The sequence below is a fragment of the Falco peregrinus genome, chromosome 1 (genome assembly GCF_023634155.1).
Source record: "Falco peregrinus isolate bFalPer1 chromosome 1, bFalPer1.pri, whole genome shotgun sequence".
Classification (NCBI taxonomy): domain Eukaryota; kingdom Metazoa; phylum Chordata; class Aves; order Falconiformes; family Falconidae; genus Falco; species Falco peregrinus.
In genome coordinates, this window is record NC_073721.1 from 66,143,912 (window position 1) to 66,161,522 (window position 17,611).

At 41.9% G+C, this 17,611-nt stretch overlaps 1 protein-coding gene across 9 annotated transcripts in view; it reads right to left on the reverse strand.

The window, feature by feature from the left end:
* Positions 1–17,611, reverse strand: part of GPATCH2L (G-patch domain containing 2 like) — a 60,610-nt gene that overhangs the window by 14,196 nt on the left and 28,803 nt on the right. For 4 of the 9 annotated variants that reach the window (XM_055811810.1, XM_055811887.1, XM_055812051.1 and 1 more), the window contains one exon: positions 4,887–15,240. The exons of 4 other annotated variants lie outside the window; for them this stretch is intronic. In XM_055811810.1, the coding sequence (XP_055667785.1) occupies positions 15,068–15,240 (173 nt within the window). In that variant the 3' untranslated portion in view covers positions 4,887–15,067. Of the gene's footprint in view, positions 1–4,886; positions 15,241–17,611 lie in introns of those variants that run through there. One more of the 9 variants, XR_008748405.1, reaches the window with a different exon arrangement.

Below are 17,611 nucleotides of genomic sequence, written 5' to 3' on the forward strand. Positions count from 1 at the left end.
CCCCTTTGCCCTTGCTCTGACTCTCTCCTGATCCTCCCATCAGGTGACAATTTGAATTTTAAAGCCATTTACACTCCAAAAGGTGCATAATCAGATTTTTATCCTGTACTTTTCTGATGTGACTTTTTTATTATGACATCAAGTACTGACCCATAATAAGGATGTAAATGCCCACTTTAATGTCTATTACCAGTATCTGCAGATGCATATAAAATTATAGTATCATCACATAACTACATATTAACCTCTTGAGCTCCATGACAGACAAACTCTCCAGGGAACACTGTATTCCAATTTTCAATTACCAGCAGTAGTTCAGTGACAAGCAGTAGAAGTTGTACTCATCCATATCCTAAACACTCAAGGTACTTGCAGAATGATAGAGAGGAGAGTAGTCACATTCTGAATACACCAGTTCTGGTGCTTCCAGTTGCCGGCTTCTTACGACAAGCGTTTGGGTCCTTCCCAGGAATAAATACACAATTACATTTAAGTATACGTACAGGTGGGATGTAGCTTACCCAAAAGAAATTTGTGGTTTTCAGCAAAGTTGTTTCTGAGTCAGGTGGTAGTGCATGATCATCACTTTACCCACAGCCGTTAGCAGAGAGAAGATAAGGTGTACGGCAACACACCACGTCGCATCTTTTACACTTCTGTTGAGCAAACAATGCATTTTTCTCAGAAAATGCCCAATTAGCACAGGTGTAAAGATGCAACGTGTGAGCAGGGAATTATGTGGTCCACAGTACTTTATTGCATGGATAAAGGTACCACAACTGCAGCTACCTGCCCAATCTCAAGATGGTATTTGTAGAAACTGAAACACTCTGATTTTCATCTTTCAGGTTAATGGCATTGTTTACACCAGAAATTGGGTATTCAGCTGCAAACAGAGCCTGCCAACGCACGTCCGACACAAGAATCCTACAAAAACCTGGAAAAGGAGATTGTTTGTGAGGTTTTGGGTTGGGTTTCTTTTGGAGAAGGGGTGGTTTTGTTGGTTGTTTGGGGTTTCTTTTTTTGTTTTGTGTGTGGTGGTTTTTTTAAGATGCACTGATATTCCTAGAAGATCTAAACCTGAGAATCAATGGAGACAACAGAACAAAATACAGGATAAAAAAGAAGACAAAAGTTAATACCATTTTTTCTTTGTACCCTTCCCCTCTTTCTCATACAGCTCAGTCAGATGATTGATTCTGGTTCCAAAGAGGGTCTCTGAACCAAGGGCATTCTTCCCAAAATATACACTAAGATTTCTGGTATTTTAAAATTCTGCTGAGATGGGCATTAACAGGCAGCCGATTTGTTAAACAACAGTCAGCTTTTCTGCACTGGAGAGCATTGCTTTGGAGTTTAAGGAAAACAATCAGAGGACAAACTTGAAATATCAGTGCAAGATGTGAGTCAATAGTCCTACCATCCCATGGTGTTCAGGTAAAAATATGTAAAGTGTAACTGCTCAAGAGCAAGTTTTCACCTACCTATTGCTCCTTCTGGAGTTGTAGGAGACAAGCTACCTCACAGCAGATCCCCTGTGGAACTATGCATTTGGGCTGCTCTTTGAATTCCTTTGGTGTCCAGGAATAACAGACGTTTCCAGAGACAAAGCATTTTTTAGACAGCTAAAATATGAAATGAATACATACCAAAAATTCCTAGCTCAAAAATAAACAATATATATACATATACACACACCTTGTTGCAGATAAAAATACTCAAAAGTGAAAAAATGAACTGCCATCCTAATTAATCCCTCTGTGCATGTGCATTACAATAATCCCAAATCAAATGATCCCATCGTTTATTTTCTGGGAGAGACTAGCTTCAGACTGACCACAGAACACACACCTCTGGAAAGGTGGGGCCAGGAACCGACGGAGGTTGGGTCTGATGCATTTGCTGCTGAAGACAGAAAGGACAAAGTGGGAAACTGCCAAGGCAAAGTTCTTGTGATGAAAGCAATTGCCCACCCACGCTGGAGCGACACCTGCCTGTTGCCATCTCTCTAATATCCAAGAGGCCAGAGAGCGACTTCAGCAACGGGGACCGTGCTCCCCACCTCATCAGTTACTGTGGCTGGATTTGCAGAAGCTCTGAGCCTTCATACCTGCCGTGGAGCTTCGTGGGAAATACAATTTGAACCTACAAAAAAGTACAAAGCAAGCCACTCCAAATTTCCAGCGCCCAGGTGTCTCACCTTGGGCCCCCCCAATTCAGAGACAACTCCTGAGTTCTGCTTCAGTCACTCTGACTTAAAACTCCCCATCTATAAAATAAGGGTGACAGTAACATCCAAATTCTCAGCACATAAATAAATTCATTAACATTCTATGCTGCCATAGCAGGAGGTACCCTGAAAACACTAACAAGGAAATTACTTCTTCCCTCTTCAGAGCAGAGCCTGGACGCTGTGCAGTCAATAAAGCTTGAAGTCAGCTGAAATGAGGCAAATAAACCCAAACTCCTACACTGACTGAGGCAGGAACCTCATGTGAAAGGGGGAGGAAACAGGATGGAACACCCAACCCTCAAGCCCACCAACAAACCACGCAGCTGCCTGACTGCATCGTACCGTGCATGCAGAAGGGCATCAATTCCAGCAACACAGGCCATTTGAATTGTAGCCTTTGTCATGGGAACACAAATTTTCCAGTTTTCCTTTTTTATTGGTGGGTTAAAGAAGGTTATTTGTTTAAATGTCTAAATAAATACGTAGACACGGAAGCTCGTTTTCTTCTGTGAAACGCCACCTGCCCTGTGGTAGCCCTGTGGTAGCCCCTGTACTGCTTGAGTGCAGGGCAATGGCTGCACCTCATGGTACCTCTCCTGGGAATCAGACCCTGCACTCCCCATTCCCACTCCTTACTGTCTCCACAGTACCTGAAAGGACCAGCAAGGGATAAAAGGCACATGAAAGCTCCCCTCACTGCTCTTGTTTTATATAGGCTCCTCTTCGTGGTGACACTGGACAGTCAGGAAAGAAAAGACTGGACTCCTTTCACTCACCATACAACGCTCAGCATTAAGAGCATCTTCACCTCTGGCTTTCTCAACTTGGGAATGCTCGTTTCCCCATGGTGGGGGCTGAGTGAGGCCAAACACTTGCAAATTACGTGTGATGAAGCAGGATGAAGAAAAGCCCTAAGGCAATGGTGGTGAACCTCTCAGAAAGCTGGTGTCAAAATTACTAAAAAACCATCAGTGTCAGTGCTGGCATTAGTTTAGCAGAACCACTGGCTTGGCATCATTGCCCCTGCAGGCAGTCTGTGTGGAGGAAGCTATGACACCTCTCAAAGTAAGATTTCTCCAACTACATGTGATTTTAAAAGTGTGTTTTGCAAAATCAGTGTGTTTCATCTGCCTAATGGCAGAAAATCCTGACTAAGAACTGCTTCTTCTCATCTTTAGACACCTCCCTGTTGCTCCCCCACTAGAAATGAATGAATGAAATTAATGTCCTTTAGCATTTTGAAACTCTAACCTATGTTTCATTGGAAAACTACTATCAAGTATCAAGTATTGCTTTACTTCAGTAGAGAACAAAACTTGTACCCCCAGATTTGAAACACCCTTTATTTAGATGTGAGAAATCCTCCCTCAGTCTGTAGGAAGTCTACTTGTATTCATTTGTAGGTTCAGTTGATTCTCTGAGCAAGAAAAGTATGAAGCAAACATGTTCTGAAAAATATCAAAATAGCTAACAGCCACCACAGTCAGCCCTGTTACCGAATTTACCACCAGCTATTCAAACTGAACTGAGAAAATTCGCAGCCCTTGGGTGTAAAATTAAGGGCCTGTGAACAAGAGTCATTCAGCTTTTTCTTTCTTTTTTTTTTTTTTTAAATAGAAATTCCTCCAATTATCAAATTAAATGCTTCGTTACTCAGAAAAAAATGCAAGTGTGGGGAAGACTGAACCAGTTCATAATAATTTTTAGGTATCTGACATTTTTGACTGTGACCCATAGCTCATCACGTTTGCCAAATCTGGGCACTTCCTATAGGAGAATCTAATGTTAAGAGCTCTTTTCCCCTTGCTCCCAACAAACATCAGCACATTTCACCAGGAACACTTCCCAGTTCTCACAGGTGCAGCTTGCAGATGACAGAGGAAAACCATAACTTTTAGAAAATCGGACATCCCCCCTCCCCTTAATATAGTGTTGAGAACTTGAAGCAATTTCCCGAGGATCTTCACCTTTTTGCTTAAAAGCATTTGATCAACTTTTGATCTATTGTGTTATAATTTATTCCTTGGAACAGTTAAGGCAGAGGGAGTCCCGTTTTGTTCCTTCCACAAGTGTGCATAGCTATGAATACTGGGACACAAATATATGCAAAAGAAAATTCAAAGTCCACTGGTCATTGGATCTTTGAAGCCACTGCTATCATGGTAAAAAAGAACGATGCCAACCTATCTACAAAGGATGTTAGCATTGGCAAAATGAATAGATATCCATTAAAATATCAATGGAGACTGACCTGCTCATTTAAACAAAATCCCTTTTGGGACTGAGCAGATCTGGAGGAGTGACTTGGAAGTGAAAGACTACTTAAGAAACTCTGGAATTGTTTCAAATTCCAAACAGGGAGCATCTCGCTTGTCTAGAAACTACATCATGACAAACTGGGAAACAAAATCATTGCAAAAACCAAAGAATGGACATGATAGATTACCTCAAATCCTTCGCTCAAGTTTGCAATTCAATGGAAAAAAAGCATAGTAACTCCCTACAGACCTTCAGGTTACAGTTTATCCTGAAGGAAACGGTCAAGGAAGCATGCAGATTAATGGACATTCCAACACTGTAAATCTCATTAGATGTCAGTGAAACCTCTCTTCTCCCACTCTCAACTCAGTTCGCTTTATATCAGATAAAACACTTCTTTCATATATTGATTTATTTCCAGTTTCTATAATCAGAACAGATTCTGCAAGAACCTCGCTCAGAGAATACAGATCATGTTTAAGACAGAAGAATACAAGCAAGAATCTTCCTTATTTACATGTCACCCCCAAAACAAGAGTCCATTCCCTTTCAGTTAAGTCTTATGACCACACTAAATATTTGGGACATGCACAGTGCGGCTCAAAGATTTTGAGTAGTGAACTATCTCTAGGTAAGCCCTCTGGGACAGGAGGAAGCTAGAATACAGCTAATGGCAGCTCTGGCTACCTGCCTGATGTTGCCAAACGTGAGAGAAAATCCAACGGCTTCGGCAGTGCCCAGGGACTCTGCTCAGGCCAGACCAGGCTCAGCTCGTGGCACTCTTACAACAGCTCCCAGCAGTGAGGTCTCACATACACCAATCTGGGCAACAAAACCAAACGCTACATTAAGACTATGTCCAGGACTTGAGATCTGAAGCAACAATTCAAACGCGGCACTATTCCATCGATGGAATTTTATATTCATTTTGAAACAAAGGTACGGCGTAATGTATTTTTAAAGCTGAACAAGCTGAACAAGTCATTGCTCTGTTACTGTTACAGAATACACTACCAGAAAATTGCTTCCTCCAGTCACATCATCTCCTCTCAGATGACTGCAGAAGAACTCTTCCACTTGGAGAAACGTACCATCTGCTCCTTCAGTGTGATAGCAAAGGCCTACATGCTACCAAAAGGGCACTCCTACAAGGAGTGGTCCTCCTTATATGCCATCAGGCAGAAAAGCAGAAGCAACTGCGATAGTGACTAAGAAAGATTGCATACTTTTTTTTGGCAAGTATTCTAACAAAGTAATAAGCCCATCCATACTCTCCTCCTTTTGTTCCTGATTTCAGCGCAATGTGCAGGCAGTTCACACAGCTGAGCAAACGAACTGAGACAGAGCTGCTGCAGCAGAGTGTGTACGCAGGGAACCCCACCCTAGGACAGCAGAACTCCAGCTGCCAGCACCGCACAGCAAGGAAGGAGGAATCCTCACCAAGGACACTCTTCACCTGCGTGATTGTGTAGGTTCTGGGGATTGCACATTCTTATGTCATTATAATATAAATAAACTGGCATGCAGAAATGATGCTTCATTTCAGTTTGCACAGGTAAATTTCTTCTCACCTCACCTTCCCATGCAAATTTCATGACAATCTTTTGGTAACACCATAACATTTCCATCACCATGACTTTTCCCTGTTTGCCAAAACACTTCCCATTTTTCAACAGATCTCTATACTGCAGACAGTATTGTGTCCTCTCTGAGGTTCTAAACCAGAAGCAACTAGCATTTCATGTAGACTGACCGTCACTATACTGTAAAATCGACTATTCATTGTCTTTAGATGCCTCTGTATTTATTTCAATGGCTTATATTTGGATACAGCATTCCTTCCATAAAGCTGCTGCCTGCACATTGGGAAGCAGTAGCTTCTGTGTATCTTCAGGCTTCACAGTACTTTATCCCAATAGGTAATCCGTCCTCACTGTTAAAAGCTCACACCCTATTTCTATCTTTAATTCATTTGGCTTTAGCTTCAAGTTTGTTTTTATGGCCATCTGCACAAGACAAGAGATGCTTTATTACCTCGTATTTCCATAAAGGACTTCCTACCCCACACAGGCAAGACACCTCCAATCCTCTTCTGATGAAACTAAACATACTGAGCTCTTAACTATTCCAAATTATAAAAACCATCAGTCCAAAATTGCACTGTAATATTCCTAAAGAAAATGCATTTTCGAATAAAAAAAATAAAATTAAGATTATTCTTACTTTCTAGGATCTTACGCATCGCAAAGCAGTGGTAAGAACTTTTGATTCAGAGTCAACTACCTGAATATCACTTTTATGGCAGGGTTACAGCAGTGTTTGGGCAGCAAGGACTAGCATGGTGTTGGGATATATGAGCGTATGAAGCGTGAACAGCAATAGGGAAGCAAGTGTTCCTGCTTCTGTAAAAAATACTCCAAGTGCAGACACTAAAATCGAATGCAGATGGATGTGGAATACTGGGTATTTTCATGCAGCAGCATAATTAAAGGTTCAATGAAAAGTTTTACAGTGTGAAGCTTATGAAAAATGACTTATATGGGTTAGCGGATTACATAGGACTTGTTGATCGGTTATAGGTAGTTATACATGACAAAGAAGCCTAATTGTCAAGGAAGAATGGGACTTTTCAACGTTGCTGAAAAAAAGCATAGCAAGAAACAACATCAGGATGTTGATATTAGGAAAAACTATTCCAAAAGATGCAAATTCCTCATAAAGAGGTCATCAGTTTTCTTATTAATTACCCAAGAAAGATGAACTATTCCTTACCTGATGTTTTTAAAGTCAGGTTACATGTCCTTCTTAAAATATAAGTAAATGCAGTGGCAGGATAAATACTATAGCCAAAAAGGTTCACAAAAAAGTTTTCTCCAGCCTTGAAGAAAAAGTCTGTAAACCTTTTTGAGACAGGACACTGGGCTGGAAGAACGTAAAAGGGAAGTATCACTGTGTAACTACTTCATCCTTACAGTACCCCCCAAGCCTCCAAACCCAGACACTGTGAGAGACAGATGACCAAGCCAGGCAGAACTTTGGGCTGACCCAGTGCAGCTTTTCTTATACTGTTCATCCCATTTCCTTCAGAGGTTACAAGGAAAAGAGGGCAGCTTTGCCAAACCCCGATCATCCTCATAATATTGGCAGCTCTGCTTGAAGACAATGAATACTCTAGATCATACATGTAGGGCTCAGCAATACCTCTCCCTATTATCATCTGCCGGTATATATATATTTTGCATCTCTCTGATACAACAGGCTGTGCCAGCCCATTTTCTACTTTTACCAATTCTTTGAGTGGGTACAAGAATACTCTTTTCCTGGTATGCCAGTTAACACATCTTTGTCAACTCACTGGAGTCACAGAAACGGTCAGGTTTGCAGTTAGGAAATGGGTAAAAGTTAATGACCTAAGATAATCTTGTCTTGGCTTCTGTAGAGCAAGCGGCCCCTTATGCATTATGCCTTAAGAAGCATTGCCGTAAAGTACTTCTCCCATATTTGATGGTACAAAAGCCAGGATGTCTCCAGCACAAAACACGAACTGAAACAGAACACAGGGGACAAAGACACAGTAATGCGGTATCACAATGACAACAGAAGCTTGTCATCCTTTGATAGTCTCCTAACAGACTATTAAAATACATTTTCCGAACAAAGGACTGGTAGCGTCCTCCACTTTTGCTTCACTGAAGTGTTCTCTGGTTACAAACCTGTTCCTCAAGACAACAAAGCAAAGTTCTCATCCGCTTTACATAATTCCTTTTCAATATCCAGATACATTGCTTTTTGTAGCATCTTCTTTCTTCAGTGCAGAAAGGGTTACAGCAAGAGGCACTCAATCACCCTTCCTGTTGCCCTTCCTCCAATTTCCCTTCTCATCCTCTGCCCACTCAGCAGGTCTCTGCAACATCCACAAAGTAACAGTATGAGCTTCCACAGTTGGAAGGACAGCACTAACAGACTCCATGTCATTATTCAGAAATGCTGGCAAGACACACCTCTGCATACCACAATCATGAAGCTAATCTATCATTCAGCAACTCTAGTCCCAGCCTCTTACGAGTTTCTCTCCACCTACTGTTTTGTTGCCTTCTTCACTCTTTACTGTACCTTACCTTAAAATCATAAATCTATCAGGCCAGAAACTACATCATTTTAATTCACACTTCTCCAGTACCTACCAAACTGGGCATTAAGCCTCACTAGAGCTAACTGGAACTACTGGAAACGTGCAATAGGGGAAATGTGCTCCTCCCAGCTCTCAATTTCTCCTTCACTGAATGTCAATCTTCTCCCTGCACATAAACAAAGCCCTGATTGCAAAAAATTGTTAGAAGACTGGTCTTGATCATCTATGAAAAACTGTGGCAATTGCATGAGGTCCCCAGTCATAGGAAGGGGTATGTATCATGTCACCTCTCTAAAAAGGCAGAAAGGAGGATCCAGGGAATGGCAGGCTAGTCAGCACTACCTCAGTCCTTTGCAGCTTTATGGAGCAAGTTCTGGAGACCACCTCCAGGCACCCAAATGACAAGAAAGGGACTAGAAAGACAGCCAGATTAAATGAGGGAAAATCATGCCTATGAACCTGACTGCCTTCTGTGATGAAATGACAGGCTCTGTGAGTGTGTAGAGAGCAGTAGATGCTGTTTATATCGACTTCAGTAAACCCCTTGATGCAGCCTCTCATAGCATCCCTATAGTCAAATGGGGGAGCTACGGACTGGATGCCATCCAGCAACTAAAGTCAGCGAGAAACTGACTGAACTGTCAGGCTCAAAGAATAATGATCAAATGCTTGAAATCTGCATGATGGCCAGTTATGAAAAGCATGCCTCAGAAGAATACTGGAGTCAATACTGTTCAGTGATCATTAGCGATCTGGTGGAAAGAGACAGAACATAATATCAAGATCAGAAATAATGGCATGTTGGGAAGGGGACCCGCTGATATGCTAGAGGGTGGGGATATCACTCACAGGGACCTTGACAGATTGGAGGAATAAAAAGACAGAAACCTCATGAAGTTCATTAATAGAGCAGACTATTTCAGTGGGAAGGAACCTACAATAATCATCTAGTCCAACTGCGTGACCACTTCAGGGCTGACCAAAATTTAAAGTATATTATTAAGGGCATTGTCCAAATGCCTCAGACACTGACAGGCTTGGGCCATCAAGCACCTCTCTAGCAAGCCTGCCTCGGTGTCTACCAACCATCGCTGTATGGAAGTGTTGCCTGCTGTCAAGTCTGAACCTCCCCTGGCACAGCTTTGAACCATTCCCATGCAACCTGTCACTGGATATCAGGGAGGAACAACCAGTACCAACCTCTGCACCTCCCCTCCGCAGGAAGCTGTAGAGAGCAATAAGGTTGCCCCTCAGTATCCTTTTCTCCAAACCCTACAAACCCACAGTCTTTAACTGCCCCTCACAGGACATGCCTTCCAGCCCTTTCATCAGCTTTGTTTCCCTCCTCTGGATGCCCTCCCATACCTTAACATCCTTTTTAAATTCTGGGGCCCAGAATACTGCACACAGTACTCAAGGTGAGGCCACACCAGCAGGATAATCACCTCTTTTGAGGGGCTGGTTATGCTGTGTTTGATGCACCCCAGGATGCGGTTGGCCCTCCGGGCTGCCAGGGCACACTGCTGCCTCACACTCAGCCTGCTGTCGACCAGCACTGCCAGATCCCTTTCTGCAGGGCTGATCTCCTGCCACTCCTCTTCCCAGTTTATACTTGTGTCCAGCCTTACTCCACCCCAGGTGCAAAATCCAGCATTTAAATTTCATCCCATTAATTATAACCCAACGCTCCAACCTATCTGGATCCCTCTGCAAGGCCTCTAGTCCCTTGAGAGGGTCAACACACCTCCCCGTTTAGTATCATCAGCAGACTGCACTCAACTGTATCATCAGGTGCATTCAACTCCTCATCTTGATCATCGATAAAAATACTTAACTGTCGCTAGAGGAACACTGCTGGTGACTGGTTGCCAGCCAGATGCAGCTCCACTCACCACAACCCTTTGAGCCCTGCCGTTCAGCCAGTTCTTCACCCAGCACACCTTGCTCATCTCAGCTGGAAACTCATCCAGAAGGATGCTGTGAGGGACAGCATCAAAAGCCTTACTAAAATCCAGAAAAATGGCATTCACCACCTTCCCTTCATACCCTAGGCAGGTGACCTTATCATAGAAGGATATCAGATTAGGATTTTCCCTTCGTGAACCCATGCCGACTGTGCCTGACAATTGCACTGTCCCTTAAATGCCTTTCAACAGCATCTAGTATGACATTCCCCATAATTTTTCCAGGTACTGAGGTTAAACTAAGAGGCCTGTAGTTTCCTGGGTCTTCCCTCACGCCCTTCTTGTAACACTGGCTAACTTCCAGTCAGCAAGGACCTTCCCAGACTTCCAAGACTTGGCAGACAGTTAAGAGGGGTCCTGCTGTAATATCCACTAGCTCCTTCAGTACTCTGGGATGAATCCCATCCAGTTTCATGGACTTATGAACATTCAGCTGATAACAACTGGTCCTTTACAATTTTAGTGTCCACAAATGGAAACTCATTGTTCCTGCAGTCACGGTCCTCCAACTCTGAGGACCGGGCAGCCCCAGGTCTATCGGTATCATCAGACTGAAGCAAAAAAGGCATTGAATGCCTCTACTTTTTCTTCATCCCAATTTGTCAGGTGACCATCTACAACAATTATCGGTCCAATGTTTTCCTTAGACCTCCTCTTGCTATTACTGTACTTCCACAAGCCTTTCTTGTTCTCTGACACAACACTGGCCGCTTTCAACTCTAATTAAAGTTTTGGCTTAATTTTTAATTCTTCTTCCTCCAGGTATGAACCACAGCTCTGTAATCTCCCTGCAAAGCCTGACCTTGCTTCCAGAGATCATACAATTTTTTTTTCTTCCTGAGTTCCAAAAGGAATTCACCATTCAGCCAAACTGGTCTTCTGTGCTGCTTGCTTGACTTTCAACACAAAGGGATTGCCTGCTCTTATGCTTTGGAAAAGTGGTTCTTAAAAACTGACCAGCACTCACAGACCCCTAAGCCCTCAAAAGCAGATTTCCACGGAACACTGCTAACCAGCTTGCTAACTAACTTACTTGAAATCCAAGGTATCAACCCTGCTGACCATTTTTCTCATTACACCAAAAATTGTAAACTCAACAATTTTGTGATCCCTGCGGCCAAGACAGCCATCTACCATCACATCTCCCACAAGTCCTTCTCTACTCACAAATAACAAGTCTAGGAGAGCATCTTTCCTAGCTGGTTCACTGCGTACTTGTGATAAGAAATTATCTTCAACATACTTCAGGAATTTCCCAGACTTGCTCGTCACAGAAGTATGGTATTCCCAGGTGATGTCTGGGGAGTTGAAGTCTCCTATAAGGGCAAGGAGAGAAGACAACTTGAGGGAAGACAAACCTGGAAAAAGACTGGGGAGTCCTGGTGGACAAGAAGTGGAACACGAGTGAGCTGTGTATCTTTGAAGCAATAATCACAGACCTGACTGCCTTAGTAGAAGCACAGCTACCAAATCAAGGCATGTTATTATTCCTTTCTACTCAAGCAATCCACATCCAAAGCACTGCCCTTCACTGCAAGTACAGTGTGAGTACAGAATGAGTTCTAAGGAATCTGCCTTAGAGGAAAAGAGACAAAACAATGCATCTAGTTCATTCATCTAAGAATGCTGCTGATATTCAAATACGTATCAAGCTACTGAAGTCTAAAGATAAATTTTGATAAATACCCTGGAGTAACAAGATACGCGATTCATTTTTCTTGCCTACCACTCAGAGGAATCAAATTTGGTTGAAAGCCTGACTGAACAGTAAATGGATTATTCTAGAATATTTCTAGGTAAATTCTAGAAATAGAAAAGAGAGGGCAGCTGCAAGAACTTGAGTCTCCTGGTGCTTCCAGAAAGTTGCCATGGCAGGAAATATGGCTTACCAAGACAGGCCTGCCACAGTTACTCTTCAGCACTGCCACAGGTACATTCAACATTTAAAAGGCAACAAAGACCTCCTATGAGTTTACAACCTAAGTAAGGGCTTAACCAGATGAACAGTGCTACTGACCTCAATAGGAAAACCTGATAAATTATCCTTCTCTGCCCCCAAAGAAAAAGTGTGGCACCCCCACTCCCCACCCCCCAGTGAGTGAGATGATGACTGTTGATTCCCTAAACACCTCAAACATCTCTCATAAAAGTTTTAAACCAATCCGGACTGCACAGAAGGAACAGAACTACTCTGAACAATACTCAGAATGTAGAAAGATATATCAGAATTGGTTTTAAAAATGGGAACACAGGGGCCAAAATTTAAAATTTTAGCTGAATGATCAGCAATCTAAGTCTGTTGAATAGACTCAAACCAAGAGAGGCTGTGGCGCATCCTTCACTAAAAACATGCAATTGCACAAATGCTCTTTTAGGGAACCACTCCCAGTCACTGAAACAGCCTGCAAGTTAGGTTACAAAGCTTCCGATCCTAAAATTTATCTGCAGGTTGTCAGGAGAACATGACCACCTTTCCCCTTTCCCTGTAGTCATGAGTACTAGATAGTCAAGCTACTAGTTTTCAGGTTTACCCTCTATAGGTGTGTTCTAGATTACAGTGCCGAGACTTCCTGTGCTACTTCTTAGGTACCACTGCTCAAAATAACTATAAAATAAAACAATCCAATGACTACTTTAAAACAGGAATACTCCTCTCCTTACAGCTTGTCCCGTAATCCAAACTGACCTCTGTACTCCTTCAGCAAGGTAAAAAAGCTTTCCCCGTTCTAATTAGTTCTAAAATAATACCACCACTGAAAAAAAAAATGTTTTGGGAGGAATTTACAATGACAGGTCTGGCAGTTTTCTTGCTTGTGAAATATAAATCCAATGTGGATGTCTCCCCAAGAATAAGTAGGTATTAGGGGATCAGCCATGGACAGCATGTCTGTTGTATAACTGTATTTGCCAATCATGATTTAGTGAGTCATTCAATTTTTGTTTTGTGTATGTTATGGCCATTTAACATTTTAATACAGAGTTAAATATAAATCTGCTTTATATCCTCACAATCAAACCTGTCCCTCAGCTATTTGATTTAAAAGGGAGAGCAGAACACTGCAAAACCAGTGAAAACATGCAAATTTTGTTATCTACATGACAGTGCTAACTGCACCTCCACATTCAAAATGAATTTTACAAGCTTAAATGGTCCTGTCTGAAAGCTCCAGCCAGTGAGGAAAGCAAAAGGAGTTCTATGCATACAAACATATCCTATTTTTAAAGGGCTTAAACTGTGAGGCCACCTGTTCCTTGACACATGCTATGCAGGTATATATTCTAAAAACATAGCCCAAAATAAGCTCCACACAGAATAACTCAGGAAAAATAAGCGGAGCATGATCAAGGATTCAAGAAAAGAGAGGGAAGAAATCACTATCCATATACTGCACAGAAGGTAACAGGGGACCAAGTGGAAGTGCTATGAAGGAAGAGCTATGTATGCTGCAGAGTGAAGTACAAAAGTACTTAAAAGTAAAGTACACCTCCAGTAGATAGAGCAGACAATAGTTTTTGAAGTGGACAGAAGTGGTCTGATCAATACACGGAATGCTCTGAACTCAGATGATACTTTAAATGGCATTTTTGTTCAATGGCATGTTGACTTCAATGGCAAGCATCCTTTTGAAACGCTAACAGTCATTTTTTAATTTATACACTGAAAAATGAAAGTTTTGTATATCCTCCACAAACATTCTCGGAGATTGAAGAGCCCAGGTTCCTTTCCAGGACACCAGCTTGCACATTTATGTCCAAGTAGTTCTTCCAAATCCTTATCCAGTAGGAGATTTAGGAAAGAACATGCAATACACAAGCAAGACTAAAGACATTCAGAACAAGGGAGAAGGAAAAGGTCTAATGGACCATGCTGCCAGTGAGCCAGCTGCAATTTCTGAATGGACAAGCATCACATTTGCTTCGCTAGAAGCAACATGATTTGAGTCCATTAGCACATGGCCTGAAAACATTCTGCTAATACAGAATTCAGATTCCATGTTTCAGCTTGTTTGCATTCCCTCCTCATTCCCCATCCAAAAAGTCCTCCTGGCCTGGAAGAAGGCAGGGGGAGACTTTTGCCTCCCTGAGTGGCAGTGGGACTTTCACCCATAAAATGCCAAATACACAAACAAGCAACACGTCCAGGGGGTGAATAAAGATCTGAAAATCCAAAAGAATCTGTACATGACCCAGCACACATGAGCTGGCATCAGGGAAAGAGATGAATGCATAATAAATACAGCAATAGCAAAAACATTTTTAAAAGCCACTGCGGTCCCAACACTGATTACTTTTTTTTAAACACAGATTCGCAAACATGATTTAGGTGTGTGGGGCAAGCAGATCAGTCTGGATAATGGCACGCATCACACACCAATACTGAAGATACCACTACTGCCAAACAAGATGTCTGGTGAAGACACACACCAGAGTCAAAGACTTCCAAAATCCAGCAAGCTTTTACAGTTGCAATGCTTCCTTTTAGCTGTATCCAGGGCTCTTCTCTGGTGGCATTTTAAAAAAGTTACTGGAGGGAGCAATAGTAGCTTTCTCGGCTCCTGGTGTTTTCCCTGTCCACTCAGAGTTCTGGGATCTCAGGGATGGTGTTGCTGGTAGCTCTGACTCTGCTGCATCCATGTGGACAGATAAAGTTGCTGGAATACAAAATTGCAGGAAAAGGGGAACAGAGGAAGACAGTAGGAAAGGGCAATAAAAAAAAAGTTAGTACAAGTGACTTCATGGCAAACACTTTGTATATATGTAATTTCTTATATGAAGTTGTTATTCACTAGTTCCTACAAGTTCCCCTGCCAAATTCCTTTGAAATACAGATTCTTGATAGCGTTAACACCTTTGCCCTAACGATTCACACATTCAGAACTCTTCAAGTTCCCAGTCCGCTAACTGGTTCCCTTAAGTCAAAGTTCCTGTTGAAAATCAAGAGCTTTAGCTGTCCCATACTTAAACTGAATCAATTCATGATCACTCAACTGAAGATACCTTGATCTCTTCACAAAGACTCAATTAACCCTGTTTCTGAGAATTTCAAAGTCTCTGAAGGCTTGGCAAATTTCAGATTGCAAAGTTCTGTCAAAGAAGAAAATACACCTCTCCTCCTTCCCCAGTAAAGGCAATACCACAAGCCTCCACATATATCCAATACGGCAAATCAGCATATTATAACAAGAAGCTGCTTGCTAAGCTAGGTTGGAACCCATTTTCGTTTTCTCAATACAACCACTGCTTCAAAATGGGACAGGCTATAATTAGCTGGACAGATTTGCACAGCCATAGCTCAACCCAACAGTCATCCAAATTTCCAGATGGATTGTCAGAAACTAGAGATGTGAGAGTTTACTCCCATTCTCAGTATCCTGAATGACTCAAATCCTCACAAGCAGGGTGGATTTTTTTAATCCTAACAGGGCAGGATTAAAAAAAAAGACAAACAAAAAAACCACCAAACAGTAATTGCCACAGGACTCTTCAGGGCAACTGGAATTTTTTTGAATAAGTAACTACTTCAGTACGAAACACATGTCTTTTTCATTGTATTCTCACAATAGATAATAGTTGTTTGTGTGTTTTTATTACAAGTTGTGTCTGCTGCTCTGTAGTGGGTGAAGGATAAAGAGGCTGTAACAAGCCTCAACTAGAGGACTGATTGCTTTGAAGTTTAAATAAAAAGCTGGTTCAATGCTTGAGGTTCCACACTCAGTAGATCTGGAACCCCAACAATCCTGCCTCTGTACATCCAAAACAGCGAGTCATTCCCATACAACCACAATAGCACAGCTGACACCAGAACATCGCATATTTTACCTCTAGCCCCATCAACTTCCTCCTTCTGAAGGTCATATATAAAAAAAAAAAAAGTCAAAGCCCTCTAAAGTAATAAACACCACCAGTACTACACTATGGGCCCCTTGCTAGCAGCCTCCCCACATCTTTGCTCATAAAAAGAAAAAAAACCAAAGGACTGAACGGGCTTCTTGCTGCTGGGTACCACCATGCTATGACAAAGAGTGAATGCATCAGCAAAATATAGGAGAGGGAAAATTCACCAAATTATTACTACCCATCAGACTGTTCTCTGATATGCTGTTTCAGAGGCTGCTAAACTAGCACCTTTTAGAAATTATTATTTTTCACAAGCTAAGTGCAAATACATGCCAAGGCAGACAAAATCGATTTATGAAGATTTTTACCCAAGGCTCATTGTAGTACCCAAATAGGATGCCAGTTACCATGTGCACTGCTACACATAGGGGACCAGACCACATAAACATTAAAAACATCAATGCAAAGCTGGACAATTGTTCACCATTTATTTCACAACCATCTATACTTGTGGCCTGTTCTGACAAACAAAAGACACTACAGTCTTCACAAAATCCCTTTCAAACCAGAGAATAACTACCAAAAGAATAACATATTTCTCAGACAATCTCTGTTGTGCCACTGGGGACATTATTCCACATCTATTGCACTGCAGTGGGAAGTAACTAAACACAAGGACACTGTCCATGCCTTTTGAAGCCCCGAAGTCTTAGATCACTTAGATCAAGTTGGAAGGACCTTTATCACTACAGACTTTCTTCCTCCATAGGTACCGGCTGTTGGTCACCGAACTGAATGAAATTCTGGTCTAATTAAGTACAGCTAGTCTTACTTCCTTCAGATTTCCTTATTCTACTGCCAAACTACACCAGACAGACTTTTGCTCTTACTTGGTGAAAGCCTCATGCTTTAGGGCTCATACACTGCTCAACTGTGTAGCATGGAAAGCACTAACTTTCATTTTCAATCTCTCTCAACATTTATGTGAGTTTGCTCAACTTAATTTTGATTACAGTCGCTTCCTGAAGTGCAAATGAATTCTGAATTTTCTACCCACTTTTTGTTGCTCTTGACAGCCAGGCCTTTTTCCAAAATGCCATTCTTTAACAGCTATCTGTTATGATATTTAGGCCAGAGAGCCTCAAAGGGCAGGACTAATACCAGAAGTTTAATTCTACAATAATA